General features: G+C 38.5%; 1 protein-coding gene across 3 annotated transcripts in view; it reads left to right on the plus strand.

Annotated features, from left to right (window-relative positions):
- Positions 1-16,987, plus strand: part of DCP1B (decapping mRNA 1B) — a 68,350-nt gene that overhangs the window by 15,099 nt on the left and 36,264 nt on the right. Inside the window, exon 1 of one of the 3 annotated variants that reach the window (XM_063639900.1) lies at positions 5,397-5,514. The exons of the other annotated variants lie outside the window; for them this stretch is intronic. Within the exon in view, the coding sequence (XP_063495970.1) occupies positions 5,511-5,514 (4 nt within the window). The 5' untranslated portion in view covers positions 5,397-5,510. Of the gene's footprint in view, positions 1-5,396; positions 5,515-16,987 lie in introns of those variants that run through there. 3 annotated transcript variants of the gene reach the window in all.

The raw sequence follows: 16,987 nt of genomic DNA on the forward strand, positions 1-16,987 counted from the left end.
TGTGTTTTTCATTTCGCAACTAAAGATATTAGCGTATGGAAATATATTTTCCCAAATATAATACTTAAGTTATAGACAGCAGTGACATGGGGATTCCTTTCTTTTCTTGCTTTTTCAATTGAGACAGAGTCTTGCTCTATTTGTCCAGGCTGGAGTGCAGTGGCACAATCTCGGCTTATGGCAGCCTCCACCTCCCAAGTTCAAGCAATTCTCCTGCCTCGGCCTCTGAGTAGCTGGGATTATAGGCGTGTGGCACCATGCCTGGCTAATGTTTGTATTCTTAGTAGAGACAGGGTTTCACCTGTCTCTACTTGGCCAGGATGGTCTCAAACTCCTGACTTCAAGTGATCGCCCACCTTGGCCTCCCAAAGGGCTGGGATTATAGGCGTGAACCACCACGCCTGGCCCCTTTCCTTTCCCTTTTCTTTCCTCTTTCCTTTTTCTCTTTGCTCTGCACCTGCTCCTGCTCCTGCACCTGCTCTGCGCTGCTCTGCTCTGCTCTGCTCTGCTTTCTGGAGACAAGTTCTTGCTCTGTCGCCCAGGCTGGAGTGCGATGGCATGGTCATAGCCTCATTGCAACCGTGAACTCCTGGGCTAAACCACCATACCCAGATAATTTAAAACACCCTTTTTAGAGAGAGGATCTTGCTATGTTGCCCAGGCTGGTTTCAAATTCCTGGCCTCAAGTGATCTTCCCACCTCAGCCTCCTGAGTAGTTGGCATTACAGGCGGGAGCCACCATGCCCAGCTGACAGGGAGATTTCAGAGCTAGGCCAACAAGTTGAATATATTATTATTCACAGTTATAGGATTGCAATGAAATTCTTTTTAGATGCTGGATTTTATTGCAGATGTAAACCTGAAGTTTAGATCAAATCAGAGAAGACAAACTTAAGATATTTAGGACTAAAACTATTTTAGAAAACTCCTCCTAAGTCTTAAAGTGAATTTACCATTTTGGGTAGTTTTGTATGAAAAAAGAAATGACAGTTTAAATCCTTCATTAACATTTATAGGATCTGGGAAAAGCTGCCATAAATAATGGAAATAGTACCCTGAGTGAAAAGGAAAATTACAGATAGCCCCCATCTTCTAAAAAGGCCATCTTCAAAAAAGTTGCCTTTTAAAGTGATTGGTTGGTAGACTTTTGGGTAAACCATGGCAGAGTGAGCACACTCCTAGTTTTCCTGAAATTCTCTTGAAATGACAGTAAAAAAATAAGAAAGACATAAACCAAAGGGTGGAGGATCCATTTTACAAAAGAGATGGAATAAACAAGAAATAGGAAGCGTGCTGTAATAGCTTTATTGTTCACAAACATGAGCGTTGCCTCCTCACAGAGGGTTATTTGTCTTGGCTCCGTTGCCTCTACCACGCATTGACTCACCCTGCAGAATGATAATGTGTTCTCACCTTGTTGTACTCAAGTATGGCTATACACTTGCTTAGGCTAGTGAAATGTGGGTGAAAGTGATATGTATCACTTCTGAGCAAATAATTAAGAACTAGCTCAAGATTTACTGCCTTTTTTCCTTCTGCCATGATGACCAGCAATATTCCAGGCAGAGGCTGCTTTGTCAGCCTAGGTTCTGAAATGAAGATAACATGGCTCAGAGGTAACAGTGACCCATGATGGACATGTAGCTTGTAGAAATAAACCTTTGTCATTTAAGCTAAGCCATTGAGATTTTGGTGTCATTTGTTACTGTAGCATAACTTGGCCTATTGTGACTGATATACAAACCATCCAGGAAGAAGGGAATCTCCCAGAGCAAAGGTGAAGAGTCACGTAATGACCCCTGTGCAACTGAAGGGGATTTAAATTAAAGTCAAAGGGTGAATTGCTTCAGGAATGATATCCAAGAAGAAATTGACAACTGATAGTTTGAATCTATTGGGACATTTACAGTTACTTTTTAAGAGTTTGGTGATGATATAAGGAGCATTGAAAACCAAGGGGGAGGGAGACAAAAGAAACACTTTTTAATTCCTGGGAAAACAAAATAGTGAACAAAAAAGGAAATGTAATCATAGTACACCATGTAGCTCTGCAAATCATAATACATAGTTAAAGACACTGAATATGAAAGCGTTATGTTGGAAGGATGGGGTTGTATGTGTGTGTATTTGTGTGTGAATTTATGTGTATTGCAAGAAAACTGAATCCTCTTGAGTCAATTTTTAAAAATCAAGAAATGGTACATACATGATATATGGGAAAGGGATTTAAATACCGTAAGAAAAATTGGATGAGAAATAAATGGAGAGCAGAAAGAACTGTCATAGATGTAATTTAAATTGCTTTTAGGGAGCAGTAATCAAGAATGGAGTGACTGGAGAAGGATTCTATTTGCTATAAACTTCATAGTATTATTTAACTTTTAAAATTATGTACCTGTATTATTTTCATGAAAATAAAAACTAAAAATATAATTGGATATCAAAATACATTCTCTCATAAAAAACATAATTTTCGTTGTGGTTAGCTTTCCAGGTCAACTCACAAAAGCCTTTTTAGCCCAGTGTGCACCTATTTAAGAGTAGCATGCTAGTATTATAATGATGTACATATGAAATATAGCACTAGCATATGTAGGATTACTTCTGTAGGAAAATCCATTCAAGAATAAAACTGTATAGAGGCCAAGAATATAGTTTCCTTAGCAGCAGGGCAGAGTACTTCTAATGCCCATTTGTGTTAACAAATCGTTTGTAAAGCTAGGAGTTCCTGTAAGTTCTTTTTTTTTAAGCATGTGTGGTAATAGTAAACCTTTTGAAGTCTTCACAGCCATGTTTCTTAATTCTGGAGTGGTTCTGTAGCTTCTCTCCTTCTTTCTATCCCCACTTCTATTCCAGTTCAGGCTTTCATTATGTGTTACTTGGGATGTTTCATAACCCCTCCATAGCAAAAAGGGATTGAACTTCTGGCATCATCCAAAATAGAGTAAGTTGACTACAATATATCTCTTCCACTGTTTACAACTAAAAGTTCTGGGCAGATTACAAAAGCAACTAACTGGGGCCTCTGAAAGTAAATGACAACAGACACGCTGAGGAGAGCAATCAGAACTTGAAGAAAAACTGCTATGGTGGTGAGTTCCTGGCTTTATTCTTTCCTCTTTTATCAACTGGCTTTGCGCCAAGTCACAGAACTCTAGGAAAACAAATAACAAAACCTGAGAGAAACTCCTCTTTCTAAAAACTTCCCCCTTTTCTTTACCTACCTCCCTTTTTCTCTTCTACCCCTACCATGAAGCCAGTTGCAGGGAAAGCTGAACTGCCACTGTGGTGGTCATGGTGGTGGCACAGGCACCTAACGTCCCAAGAAAGAGCCTGTCTCTGCCCCTGTGGTCTGAAGAGTGTGAGGAAAATCCCATTATGTATTTTTATTTTTATTTTCTTTGGCTGCACAGACTGCCTGACAGTGTGAGAGTCTAAAACCCTGATATAAACCCTGACTTTGTAGCCAGAAGACTGGGGAAAAAGGCCCCTGACAGCTGGCGAGTGGGAGCAGTTCTAGAGGAGGGAGCTGGAAAAGGAGGTCTCCTATTTCTGTCTAGGACTAGGAACTGATTCAAATCCTGGGTCTACCTGTGAGCTACATACATGTAACAGAACCCAGGAAATAACAACAGCTTTGAGAATTAACTTATAATATAAACCATTATTCCAAATTTCAGACTAGTATATATATAGGGCAGACATAAACACCTTTGAAAATGGAACTGACCGCTGGGCGCAGTGGCTTATGCCTGTAATCCCAGCACTTTGGGAGGCTGAGGCGGGCAGATCACGAGATCAGGAGATCGAGACCATCCTGGCTAACACAGTGAAACCCCATCTCTACTAAAAATACAAAAAAAATTAGCCGAGTGTGGTGGTGGGCACCTGTAGTCCCAGCTACTTGGGAGGCTGAGGCAGGAGAATGGTGTGAACCCAGGAGGTGGAGCTTGCAGTGAGCCAAGATCGCACCACTGCACTCCAGTCTGGGCGACAGAGGGAGACTCGTCTCAAAAAAAAAAAAAAAAGAAAATGGAACTGACGTGGGACGCATATCCACAGACAGCAAGACAGAGCTTCTTATCTAAACCAAACTGAATTGATTGCTTTCTCAAATATACAAAGTGAACATTCTCTGGAGGGTTTCAAGAGGACTCTGAGTCTCACAAAATAATAAAAATGTCCAGGGTGCAATCCAAAATTACTAGCCAGAAAAATATGCCAAACTGTCAAGGAAAAAATCAGTAGCCACCCTGAGATGATCTGGATGTTAGAATTATAAGATAGTGACATTAAGATAGTTATTACCATGCTCTGTGAGGTAAAACTGGATACTTTTGAAAAGAATGGAAAGATAGAAATTCTTGGCATAAAAATAGGTATAAAAAATTACCAAATGGAAAATTTGGAACTGAATAGTGTACTATTTCTTGGATGGTCTTAATAGCAAAATGCAGATGACAGTGGAAAGAAGAGTTAGTGAACTCATAGACAGGTCAATAGAAATTTTCAAGCCTGAAGAATATAGAGCCAAAATGTTTTTAAAAAATGAACAGGCCTTCAGAAATCTGTGGGGCAATATCAGAAGGTCTAATTTGTGCCATTGAAATCTAGTAAAGAGGAGAGACTCATAAATATTTGAAAAAATAATGTCTGAAACCTTTCCCAATCTAGTGAAGGAAACAAATGTGTAGATTCAAGGAACTCAGTGAATCCCCAAACAGAATAAACCCAAAGAAAACCATGCCCATGACATGACATTTAGTCACAATCAAACTGCTGAAAAACAAAGGTTTTTTTTTTTTTTTTTTTAAATCTTGAAAGCAAGCCAGAGAAAACCATTGTGTTACATCCAGGATAATAATGTGCTGAATGACTGGCCGGGCGTGGTGGCTCACGCTTGTAATCCCAGCACTTTGGGAGGCCGAGGCGGGCGGAACACGAGGTCAGGAGATCGAGACCATGGTGAAACCCCGTCTCTACTAAAAATACAAAAAATTAGCCAGGCGTGGTGGCGGGCGCCTGTAGTCCCAGCTACTCGGAGAAGCTGAGGCAGGAGAATGGCGTGAACCCGGGAGGCGGAGCTTGCAGTGAGCCAAGATTGCACCACTGCACTCCAGCCTGGGTGACAGAGTGAGACTCCGTCTCAAAAAAAATAAATAAATAAAAAATATAAAAATATAAAAAAAGTAATAATAATGTGTTGAATGACTACAGATTTCTTATCAGAAATTATGTAAGCCAGAAGACAGTGGAGCAACATTTTCAAGTTTGGAAATAAAAGAGCTATTAACCTAGAATTCTATTTCCAGCAAAAATATCATTGAGGAATGAAGGTGAAATAAAGACATACTCAGATAAACGAAACATAAAAAACTTTCCTTTTTTTTTTTGCCAGAAGACCTGCTGTAGAATAAATGCTAAAAGAAATTCTTCAGGCTGGAAGGAATAATATCAAAGGGAAAGCTGGAATTGCAGGATGAAGTAAGAACAACAGAAATAGTAAATATATGGGTAATTACAAGAGATTTATTTTTTCTCCTCTCAAATTATTTAAAATACATATGACTGTTGAAAGCAAAAGTTATAACATTGTCAGGAGGAGGTTCAGTATATATGGACGTGATACATGTGACAACTATAACATAAAAAGACAGGGTAAATGGACCTGTACACTTATAGAGCCTTTACATTCCATTTGAAGTGGTAAAAGAAAAACTCTAAGTAGACTGGGTAAAGTTAGATATGTATATTGTATTTCTTAGAGCAACCACTAAAAGGAAATATAGAGATATCACCAAGAGATAAAATAGAATACTAAAAAATTCAAATAACCCAAAAGAAGACAAGAAAGAGGGTAGGTAATAGAAGATCAAAAAATATGACAAACATTAAACAAAAAATAAAATGGTAGACCTACCCAAGTTCAGCCATATCGGTAGTTACGTTACACGCAAATGGGCTAACATAGTGATTAAAAGACAGAGATTGCCAGATTGGATTTAAAAAGCATGGCCTAACTATATGCTTTCTACACAAAACCCGTTTTAAATGTAACGATATAGATAGGTTAAAGGTAAAAGGATGAAGAAAGATATGCCATGCAAATATTAATGAAAAGAAAACTGGGGTGTCTAGATTAATATCAGACAAAGTAGATGTCAGAACAATGAAAGTTACCAGCGGTAGAAAACGACATTACATAATGATATAGGGCTAAAGTCATCCAAAAGGCATAATAATTATTAATGTGTATGCATCTAAATACAGAGCTTCAAAGTGTATGAAGCAAAAAGTGATAGAACTGAAAGGAGAAGTTTTTGTTTTTTTTTTTAATTCTGCAATTACACTTGGAGAATTTAGTGCTCCACTTTTCTACAATCAATAGAGCAAGAGGACAGAAAACAGCAAGTATATGGAAGACTTGAACAACACTATCAACTAAACAGCTGTCATTTATATCACATTCTGTCGAACGACATCAGAAAGCACGTTCTTCTCAAGTGCACATGAAACATTCCCCAAGATAAACCTTATCGTAGGTCATAAAGCAAACCTTAAAAATTTTTAAAGAATTGAAATCATACGAAGTATATTCTTGGGACCACAATAGAATTAAATTAGACATCAACAACAGAAAGGTATCTGGAATATCCCCAAATATTTGGAAATTAAACAGCACACTTCTGAAAAACTCATGTCAAAGAAGAAAGAAAATTAGAGAACATTTGAACTGAATAACAATGAAAATTATAATATTTCAGGTGCAACCAAAGTTGGACTTAGAGGGAAATTTATAGCATCAAATACTTGTATTGGAAAAGAAGAAATTTCTTAAGTCAGTAATTCAAACGTTCACTTAAAGAAAATAGGAGAAGAGTATATTAAATCCAAAGCAAACAGAAGGAAAGAAATAAGAGAAATCAATGAGATAAAAAACAGAAAAACTATTTAGAGAAAATTAGTGAAACCAAAACCTGATTATCTTTGAAAAGAATCAGTAAAACTGATAAACACCTGGCCAGACTGATGAAAAAAGAAAGAAGACACTAATTAGCAATATCAGAAATGAAAGAAAGGCTATCTACAGACATTAAAAGGATAATAAGGGAGTACTATAATTCAGCAACTTAGATGAAATGGACCAATTTATTGAGAAATTCAAATCATCAGAATTAACTCAAGAAAAATAGGTAACCTGAATAGTCCCATAATAAGGAATTGAATTTGTAATTAAAAATCTAACAAAACTCCAAGTTCAGATAGTTTAACTGGTGAATTCTACCAAATATTCAAGAGAGAAATAATGCCAATTCTACACAATCTCTTTCAGAAAGTAGAAGAGGTAATATTTTCCAACTCATTTTATGAGGGCAGCATTATCCTGATACCAAAACAAGGCAAAGACATTTCAAGAAAAGAAAATTATCGATCAATGGCTCTTGTGAATATAGATATAAAAATCCTCAGCAAAATGCAAACAAAATAATGTTTATAGTAGCATTATTCACCGTAGCCAAATGGTGGGAATAACCCAAACATCCATCAATGAATGAATGGGTAAACAAAATATTATATACACATACAATGGAATATTATTCAACCTCAAAAGAGAATAAAATTATATACTGCAACATGAATGAACGTTGAAGACATTATGCTAAGTTAAACCAGACACAAAAGAACAAATATTGTATGATTCCACTTCTGTGAGATACCTAGAGTAGTCAAATTCATACAGACAGAAAGTAAAATAGTGGTTTTCAAGGGCTTCAGGGAATGGAGAGTGGGGAGTTATCTTTTAATGGGTACAGAGTTTTAGTTTGGGATGATGACAAAGTTCTGGAGATGGATAGTGGTGATGGTTGCACAATATTGTGGATGTGCTTAATGCCACTGAACTACATATTTTAAACTGTAAATGTAATGTTTTTAATACTTTAACACAATAAAAAAGGAAAAAATACTAGCAAATTGAATCCAGCAATTCATAAAAAGGTTATGTCATTAGCCTTATAATTCACGTCTGCCTTATCCCCTCCATCCAAAACCACAGCTGGATTTATCTTTCTAAAGCACAAGCCTAATTCAGTTGCTTTCCTTCTCAAAATCTTAAATGCCTACCAAGTAAAAGTTTTCACCTAACATTTAAAACTTGCTGTAGTCAGGTCAGTTTCCCTTTCAGGTCAAGTCTGCTACTACTATTGCATGGTTGCCTAATGCTCCAAGTAAACAACTACATACACACTTTCCCAGAACACTCTTACCTGCATGCTTTTAAATATTTTTTTTTTCTCCTTGAATTCTCTCCCTCATTCTGACCAATCTCTACCAGATAAATTCTACTCATATTTCAAAACCCAGCTGGAACTTTACCTCCCTGGATGTTTTTGTGATTCCCCTGTGTAGCTGTGATGTCTCACTGCAGCATATGTCTTTTATGTTGTATTTATGTTTGCTTTGCTTATTTGTTATTGAGCCCTTGTCTGTTGAAACTGATTCTGTGTTGGGTTTTGGAAGTAACGAATAAGATATATCCCTTCCCCCTTACAGTTTACCATCCTAGCACAAAAGACAGACATGTAAACATATATGTTCAAAATAACATGCTAAATCTGACCTAGAAATAAAGGCAATTACTAGCTGTGCTTATATTTTACCATATGTATAATATTTTATCCTAGCTTCTCTGTTAGATTGCAAGCACCTTCAGGGCAAAGGTGTCTTTCCAGTCCCCCATAGCACTGAATTCCTTGCATTGAATATGCACAATTAAATATTTGCAATGAGTACTGACTTGTTTTTATTGGATTTCTTTATTCAAAGCTACTGATTAAACTTAACCTAAAAGTTCACAACTATTTCTTTACTTTTTCTTTTGGAGCATTAGGCATTAAGGAACCTCTGTGTTTCCTGTGTAGAAACTCAAAGCAGTAAGTAATTTTAGCAGCTTACCTAGGAACTACTCTGCTTCTCAAGGTTACTTTAATATAGATAGTAGTAACATTTACTTAAAAGTTCCTAGAGGTAATTGTGAGTTGTGAGAATGCCATACATCCTCATCATGGGAAATTTAATAGTTCAAGGAAGAGATATGTAATGTGGGAAAATGTTAGTTTTATCTATGTGAATGAGATGTATAATGCATATATATAATATAAATTTTCTTTATAGAACTTTATTTAAATTCTAAAAAGCACTTTTATGGATGTCTCCTTCAACTCGTTTTATGCTTATTGAGATATTGTGATTTGATATTTAAGAAGTTTATTCACTATTTTAAACTTGATATCTTAATTATGATACATGAAAACAGGTCACATCTCTGTTTCCTCCTGGCCCTGTTAAACCATGGCCATGTGGTTTAAACAGAAAAGCTTATGCTATAGATGTTTTATCTGCAAATGAAATGAGAATTTTTTTCATTTTTATAGAAGCAATGAAATAACTCTTTATTAAAAATAGTTAGTGTTACCAAACACTAGATTTAAAATGACACTTTTAAGCATTTACTATAAAACAAAGAATGATAAATTTTACCTCATCAAAAGTAAAAATTTCATCAAATTAAAAACTTCTGTTGTTAAGATACCGTTAGGAAAATCAAAAGAAAAACCACAGACTGGGAAAACATATTGAAAACATGTACATATATCTGACACAGCACTATATTGAGAATATGTAAATAATACTTAGAAATTAACAATAGAAAGACGAGCCAACTTAAAAATTAGCAAAAGATTTGAAAAGACTCTTTAAAAAAGAAGATATACAAATACCAATAGTCATATGAAATGATTCTTAACATTATTCATCAGGTACTTTGAAGTTAATGCATGTAGCAGTAGTTTCTTGCTTTTTGTTCTGTGTAGTATTCCACTGCATCATTATATTGCAGTCTATTCTATCGATAGATATTTGAGTTATTTCCAAATTTGAGCTATTCTGAATAAAGTTGCCATGAACTTTCCCGTCCATGTTTTTCAGGTGGATATGTATGCTTATCTGTCTTGGGTTTATACCTAGGAGTGAAACTGATGGGGACATAGTGTAGGGATTTGTTTAGCTTTAGAGATACTGCTGAACAGTTATGTGCCTATTTATACTCTCTCCAATAATGTCTGAGACTTCCCATTTGCTCCACATCCTTGTCAAAACTTGATATTGTTTGTTTTTTTTAAAATTTTCTGGGAATTCTGAAGTGATGTCTCATTGTGATTTTAATTTGCATTTTACCATAACGACAGATTGTATTGAGCGTTTCTTCATATGCTTATTGGACATTGGAAACCTATGCAGATTAAAGCCCAAATAAGAATATCACATACTCCTTAGAATGGCTAAAATTAAAAAGACAAGTGTTGAGGGGGTGGAGCCAAGATGGCCGAATAGGAACAGCTCCGGTCTCCAGCTCCCAGCCCCAGCGACACAGAAGACGGGTGATTTCTGCATTTCTGCCTGAGGTACCGGTTTCATCTTACTAGGGAGTGCCTAACAGTGGGTTCAGGACAGTCGGTGAAGCGCACTGTGCGCGAGCCGAAGCAGGGCGAGGCATTGCCTCACTCGGGAAGCGCAAGGGGTCAGGGAGTTCCCTTTCCTAGTCAAAGAAAGGGGAAACAGACGGCACCTGGAATATCGGGTCAGTCCCGTCCTAATACTGCGCTTTTCCAACGGGCCTGGAAAACGGCACACTGGGAGATTGTGTCCCGCACCTGGCTCAGAGGGTCCTATGCCCACAGAGTCTTGCTGATTGCTAGCACAGCAGTCTGAGATCACGCTGCAAGGCGGCAACGAGGCTGGGGGAGGGGCGCCCACCATTGCCCAGGCTTGCTTAGGTAAACAAAGCAGCCAGGAAGCTCGAACTGGGTGGAGCCCACCACAGCTCAAGGAGGCCTGCCTGCCTCTGTAGGCTCCACCTCTGGGGGCAGGGCACAGACAACCAAAAACTCAGCGAGAACCTCCACAGCCTTAAATGTCCCTGTCTGACTGACAGCTTTGAAGAGAGTAGTGGTTCTCCCAGCACGCAGCTGGAGATCTGAGAACGGACAGACTGCCTCCTAAAGTGGGTCCCTCACCCCTGAGCAGCCTAACTGGGAGGCACCCCCCCAGTAGGGACAGACTGACACCTCATTCAACCGGGTACTCCTCTGAGACAAAACTTTCAGAGGAACTTTCAGACAGCTGAATTTGTGGTCTCACGAAAATCCGCTGTTCTGCAGCCACCGGTGCTGACACCCAGCCAAACAGGGTCTGGAGTGGACCTCTAGTAAACTCCAACAGACCTGCAGCTGAGGGTCTTGTCTGGTAGAAGGAAAATTAACAAACAGAAAGGACATCCACACCAAAAACCCATCTGTACATCATCATCATCGAAGACAAAAAGTAGACAAAACCACAAAGATGGGGAAAAAACAGACCAAAAAAACTGGAAACTCTAAAAAACAGAGCACCTCTCCTCCTCCAAAGGAACGCAGTTCCTCACCAGCAACGGAACAAAGCTGGATGGAGGATGACTTTGATGACTTGAGAGAAGAAGGCTTCAGACGATCAAACTACTCTGAGCTACGAGAGGAAATTCAAAACAATAGCAAAGAAGTTAAAAACTTTGAAAAAAAATTAGAAGAATGGATAACTAGAATAACCAATGGAGAGAAGGGCTTAAAGGAGATGATGGAGCTGAAAGCCAAGTTTCGAGAACTACGCGAAGAATGCAGAAGCCTCAGTAGCAGATGCGATCAACTGGAAGAAAGGGTATCGCTGATAGAAGATGAAATGAATGAAATGAAGAGAGAAGGGAAGTTTAGAGAAAAAAGAATAAAAAGAAATGAACAAAGCCTCCAAGAAATTTGGGACTATGTGAAAAGACCAAACCTACGTCTGATTGGTGTACCTGAAAATGATGGGGAGAATGGAACCAAGTTGGAAAACACTCTGCAAGATATTATCCAGGAGAACTTCCCCAATCTAGCAAGGCAGGCCAGCATTCAGATTCAGGAAATACAGAGAACGCCACAAAGATACTCCTCGAGAAGGGCAACTCCAAGACACATAATTGTCAGATTCACCAAAGTTGAAATGAAGGAAAAAATGTTAAGGGCAGCCAGAGAGAAAGGTCGGGTTACCCACAAAGGGAAGCCCATCAGACTAACAGCTGATCTCTCAGCAGAAACTCTACAAGCCAGAAGAGAGTGGGGGCCGATATTCAACATTCTTAAAGAAAAGAATTTTCAACCCAGAATTTCCTATCCCGCCAAACTAAGCTTCATAAGTGAAGGAGAAATAAAATACTTTACAGACAAGCAAACGCTGAGTGATTTTGTCACCACCAGGCCTGCCCTAAAAGAGCTCCTGAAGGAAGCACTAAACATGGAAAGGAACAACCGGTACCAGCCCCTGCAAAAACATGCCAAATTGTAAAGACCATCGAGGCTAGGAAGAAACTATAGCAACTAACGAGCAAAATAACCAACTAACATCATAATGACAGGATCAGATTCACACATAATGATATTCACGTTAAATGTAAATGGGCTAAATGCTCCAATCAAAAGACACAGACTGGCAAACTGGATAAGGAGTCAGGACCCATCAGTGTGCTGTATTCAGGAAACCCATCTCACGTGCAGAGACACACATAGACTCAAAATAAAGGGATGGAGGAAGATCTATCAAGCAACTGGAAAACAAAAAAAGGCAGGGGTTGCAATCCTAGTCTCTGATAAAATAGACTTTAAACCAACAAAGATCAAAAGAGACAAAGAAGGCCATTACATAATGGTAAAGGGATCAATTTAACAAGAAGAGCTAACTATCCTAAATATATATGCACCCAACACAGGAGCACCCAGATTCATAAAGCAAGTCCTCAGTGACCTACAAAGGGACTTAAACTCCCACACAATAATAATGGGAGATTTTAACACCCCACTGTCAGCATTAGACAGATCAACGAGACAGAAAGTTAACAAGGATATCCAGGAATTGAACTCAGCTCTACATAAAGTGGACCTAATAGACATCTACAGAACTCTCCACCCCAAATCAACAGAATATACATTTTTTTCAGCACCACACCACACCTATTCCAAAATTGACCACATAGTTGGAAGTAAAGCTCTTCTCAGCAAATGTAAAAGAACAGAGATTATAACAAACTGTCTCTCAGACCACAGTGCAATCAAACTAGAACTCAGGATTAAGAAACTCAGTCAAAACCGCTCAACTACATGGAAACTGAACAACCTGCTCCTGAATGACTATTGGGTACATAATGAAATGAAGGCAGAAATAAAGATGTTCTTTGAAACCAACGAGAACAAAGACACAACATACCAGAATCTCTGGGACACGTTCAAAGCAGTGTGTAGAGGGAAATTTATAGCACTAAATGCCCACAAGAGAAAGCAGGAAAGATCCAAAATTGACACCCTAACATCACAATTAAAAGAACTAGAAAAGCAAGAGCAAACACATTCAAAAGCTAGCAGAAGGCTAGAAATAACTAAAATCAGAGCAGAACTGAAGGAAATAGAGACACAAAAAACCCTTCAAAAAATTAATGAATCCAGGAGCTGGTTTTTGAAAAGATCAACAAAATTGATGGACCACTAGCAAGACTAATAAAGAAGAAAAGAGAGAAGAATCAAATAGATGCAATAAAAAACGAAAAAGGGGATATCACCACCGATCCCACAGAAATACAATCTACCATCAGAGAATACTACAAACACCTCTATGCAAATAAACTAGAAAATCTAGAAGAAATGGATAAATTCCTCGACAAATACACCCTCCCAAGACTAAACCAGGAAGAAGTTGAATCTCTGAATAGACCAATAACAGGTTCTGAAATTGTGGCAATAATCAATAGCTTACCAACCAAAAAGAGTCCAGGACCTGATGGATTCACAGCTGAATTCTACCAGAGGTACAAGGAGGAACTGGTACCATTCCTTCTGAAACTATTCCAATCCATAGAAAAAGAGGGAATCCTCCCTAACACATTTTACGAAGCCAGCATCGTCCTGATACCAAAACCTGGCAGAGACATAACCAAAAAAGAGAATTTCAGACCAATATCCTTGATGAACATTGATGCAAAAATCCTCAATAAAATACTGGCAAACCGAATCCAGCAGCACATCAAAAAGCTTATCCACCATGATCAAGTGGGCTTCATCCCTGGGATGCAAGGCTGGTTCAACATACGCAAATCAATAAATGTAATCCAGCATATAAACAGAACCAAAGACAAAAACCACATGATTATCTCAATAGATGCAGAAAAGGCCTTTGACAAAATTCAACAACCCTTCATGCTAAAAACTCTCAATAAATTAGGTATTAATGGGACGTATCTCAAAATAATAAGAGCTATCTACAACAAACCCACAGCCAATGTCATACTGAATGGGCAAAAACTGGAAGCATTCCCTCTGAAAACTGGCACAAGACAGGGATGCCCTCTCTCACAGCTCCTATTCAACATAGTGCTGGAAGTTCTGGCCAGAGCAATCAGGCAGGAGAAGGAAATAAAGGGTATTCAATTAGGAAAAGAGGAAGTCAAATTGTCCCTCTTTGCAGATGACATGATTGTATATCTAGAAAACCCCATTGTCTCAGCCCAAAATCTCCTTAAGCTGATTAGCAACTTCAGCAAAGTCTCAGGATACAAAATTAATGTACAAAAATCACAAGCATTCTTGTACACCAATAACAGACAAACAGAGAGCCAAATCATGAGTGAACTCCCATTCACAATTGCTTCAAAGAGAATAAAATACCTAGGAATCCAACTTACAAGGGATGTGAAGGACCTCTTCAATGAGAACTACAAACCACTGCTCAATGAAATAAAAGAGGATACAAACAAATGGAAGAACATTCCATGCTCATGGGTTGGAAGAATCAATATCGTGAAAATGGCCATACTGCCCAAGGTAATTTATAGATTCAATGCCATCCCCATCAAGCTACCAATGACTTTCTTCACAGAATTGGAAAAAACTACTTTAAAGTTCATATGGAACCAAAAAAGAGCCCGCATCGCCAAGTCAATCCTAAGCCAAAAGAACAAAGCTGGAGGCATCACGCTACCTGACTTTAAACTCTACTACAAGGCTACAGGAACCAAAACAGCATGGTACTGGTACCACAACAGAGACATAGATCAATGGAACAGAACAGAGCCCTCAGAAATGATGCCGCATAGCTACAACTATCTGATCTTTGACAAACCTGACAAAAACAAGAAATGGGGAAAGGATTCCCTATTTAATAAATGGTGCTGGGAAAACTGGCTAGCCATATGTAGAAAGCTGCAACTGGATCCCTTCCTTACACCTTATACAAAAATTAATTCAAGATGGATTAAAGACTTATATGTTAGACCTAAAACCATTAGAATCCTACAAGAAAACCTAGGCAATACCATTCAGGACATAGGCGTGGGCAAGGACTTCATGTCTAAAACACCAAAAGCAATGGCAACAAAAGCCAAAATCGACAAATGGGATCTCATTAAACTAAAGAGCTTCTGCACAGCAAAAGAAACTATCATCAGAGTGAACAGGCAACCTACACAATGGGAGAAAATTTTTGCAACCTACTCATCTGACAAAGGGCTAATATCCAGAATCTACAATGAACTCAAACAAATTTACAAGAAAAAAACAAACAACCCCATCAAAAAGTGGGCAGAGGACATGAATAGACACTTCTCAAAAGAAGACATTTATGCAGCCAAAAAACACATGAAGAAATGCTCCTCATCACTGGCCATCAGAGAAATGCAAATCAAAACCACAGTGAGATACCATCTCACACCAGTTAGAATGGCCATCATTAAAAAATCAGGAAACAACAGGTGCTGGAGAGGATGTGGAGAAATAGGAACACTTTTACATTGTTGGTGGGACTGTAAACTAGTTCAACCATTGTGGAAGTCAGTGTGGCGATTCCTCAGGGATCTAGAACTAGAAATACCATTTGACCCAGCCATCCCATTACTGGGTATATACCCAAAGGACTATAAATCATGCTGCTATAAAGACACATGCACACGTATGTTTATTGCGGCACTATTCACAATAGCAAAGAGTTGGAACCAACCCAAATGTCCAACAACGATAGACTGGATTAAGAAAATGTGGCACATATACACCATGGAATACTATGCAGCCATAAAAAATGATGAGTTCGTGTCCTTTGTAGGGACATGGATGAAACTGGAAACCATCATTCTCAGTAAACTATCGCAAGGACAAAAAACCAAACACCGCATGTTCTCACTCATAGGTGGGAATTGAACAATGAGAACTCATGGACACAGGAAGGGGAACATCACGCTCCGGGGACTGTTGTGGGGTGGGGGGAGGGGGGAGGGACAGCATTAGGAGATACACCTAATGCTAAATGACGAGTTAATGGGTGCAGGAAATCAACATGGCACATGGATACATATGTAACAAACCTGCACATTGTGCACATGTGCCCTAAAACCCTAAAGTATAATTTAAAAAAAAAATAAATAAATAAATAAATAAAAATAAAAAAAAATAAATAAATAAAAAGACAAGTGTTAATGAGGATGTGGAGCAATGGAAACTTTGATACATTGCTTGTGAGAGAGTAATATGCTACAACTACTTTGGAGAACTATTTGGCAATTTCTTGTAAACTTAAATATATAACTAGCATATGATCCAACAAGTTCCATTCATAGTTATTTACTTAAGAGAAATGGGCCGGGCACAGTGGCTCACGCCTGTAATCCCAGCACTTTGGGAGGCCGAAGCAGGTGGATCACCTGAGGTCAGGAGTTGGAGACCAGCCTGGCCAACATGGCGAAACCCCATCTCCACTAAAAATTAAAAAAATTAGCCAGGCTTGATGGTGGGTGCCTGTAATCCCAGCAACTTGGGACCCTGAGGCAGGAAAATTTCTTGAACGCAGGAGGCGGAGGTTGCAGCAGTGAGCCAAGATCACA

The sequence above is a fragment of the Symphalangus syndactylus genome, chromosome 5, assembly GCF_028878055.3.
Source record: "Symphalangus syndactylus isolate Jambi chromosome 5, NHGRI_mSymSyn1-v2.1_pri, whole genome shotgun sequence".
Taxonomy (NCBI): domain Eukaryota; kingdom Metazoa; phylum Chordata; class Mammalia; order Primates; family Hylobatidae; genus Symphalangus; species Symphalangus syndactylus.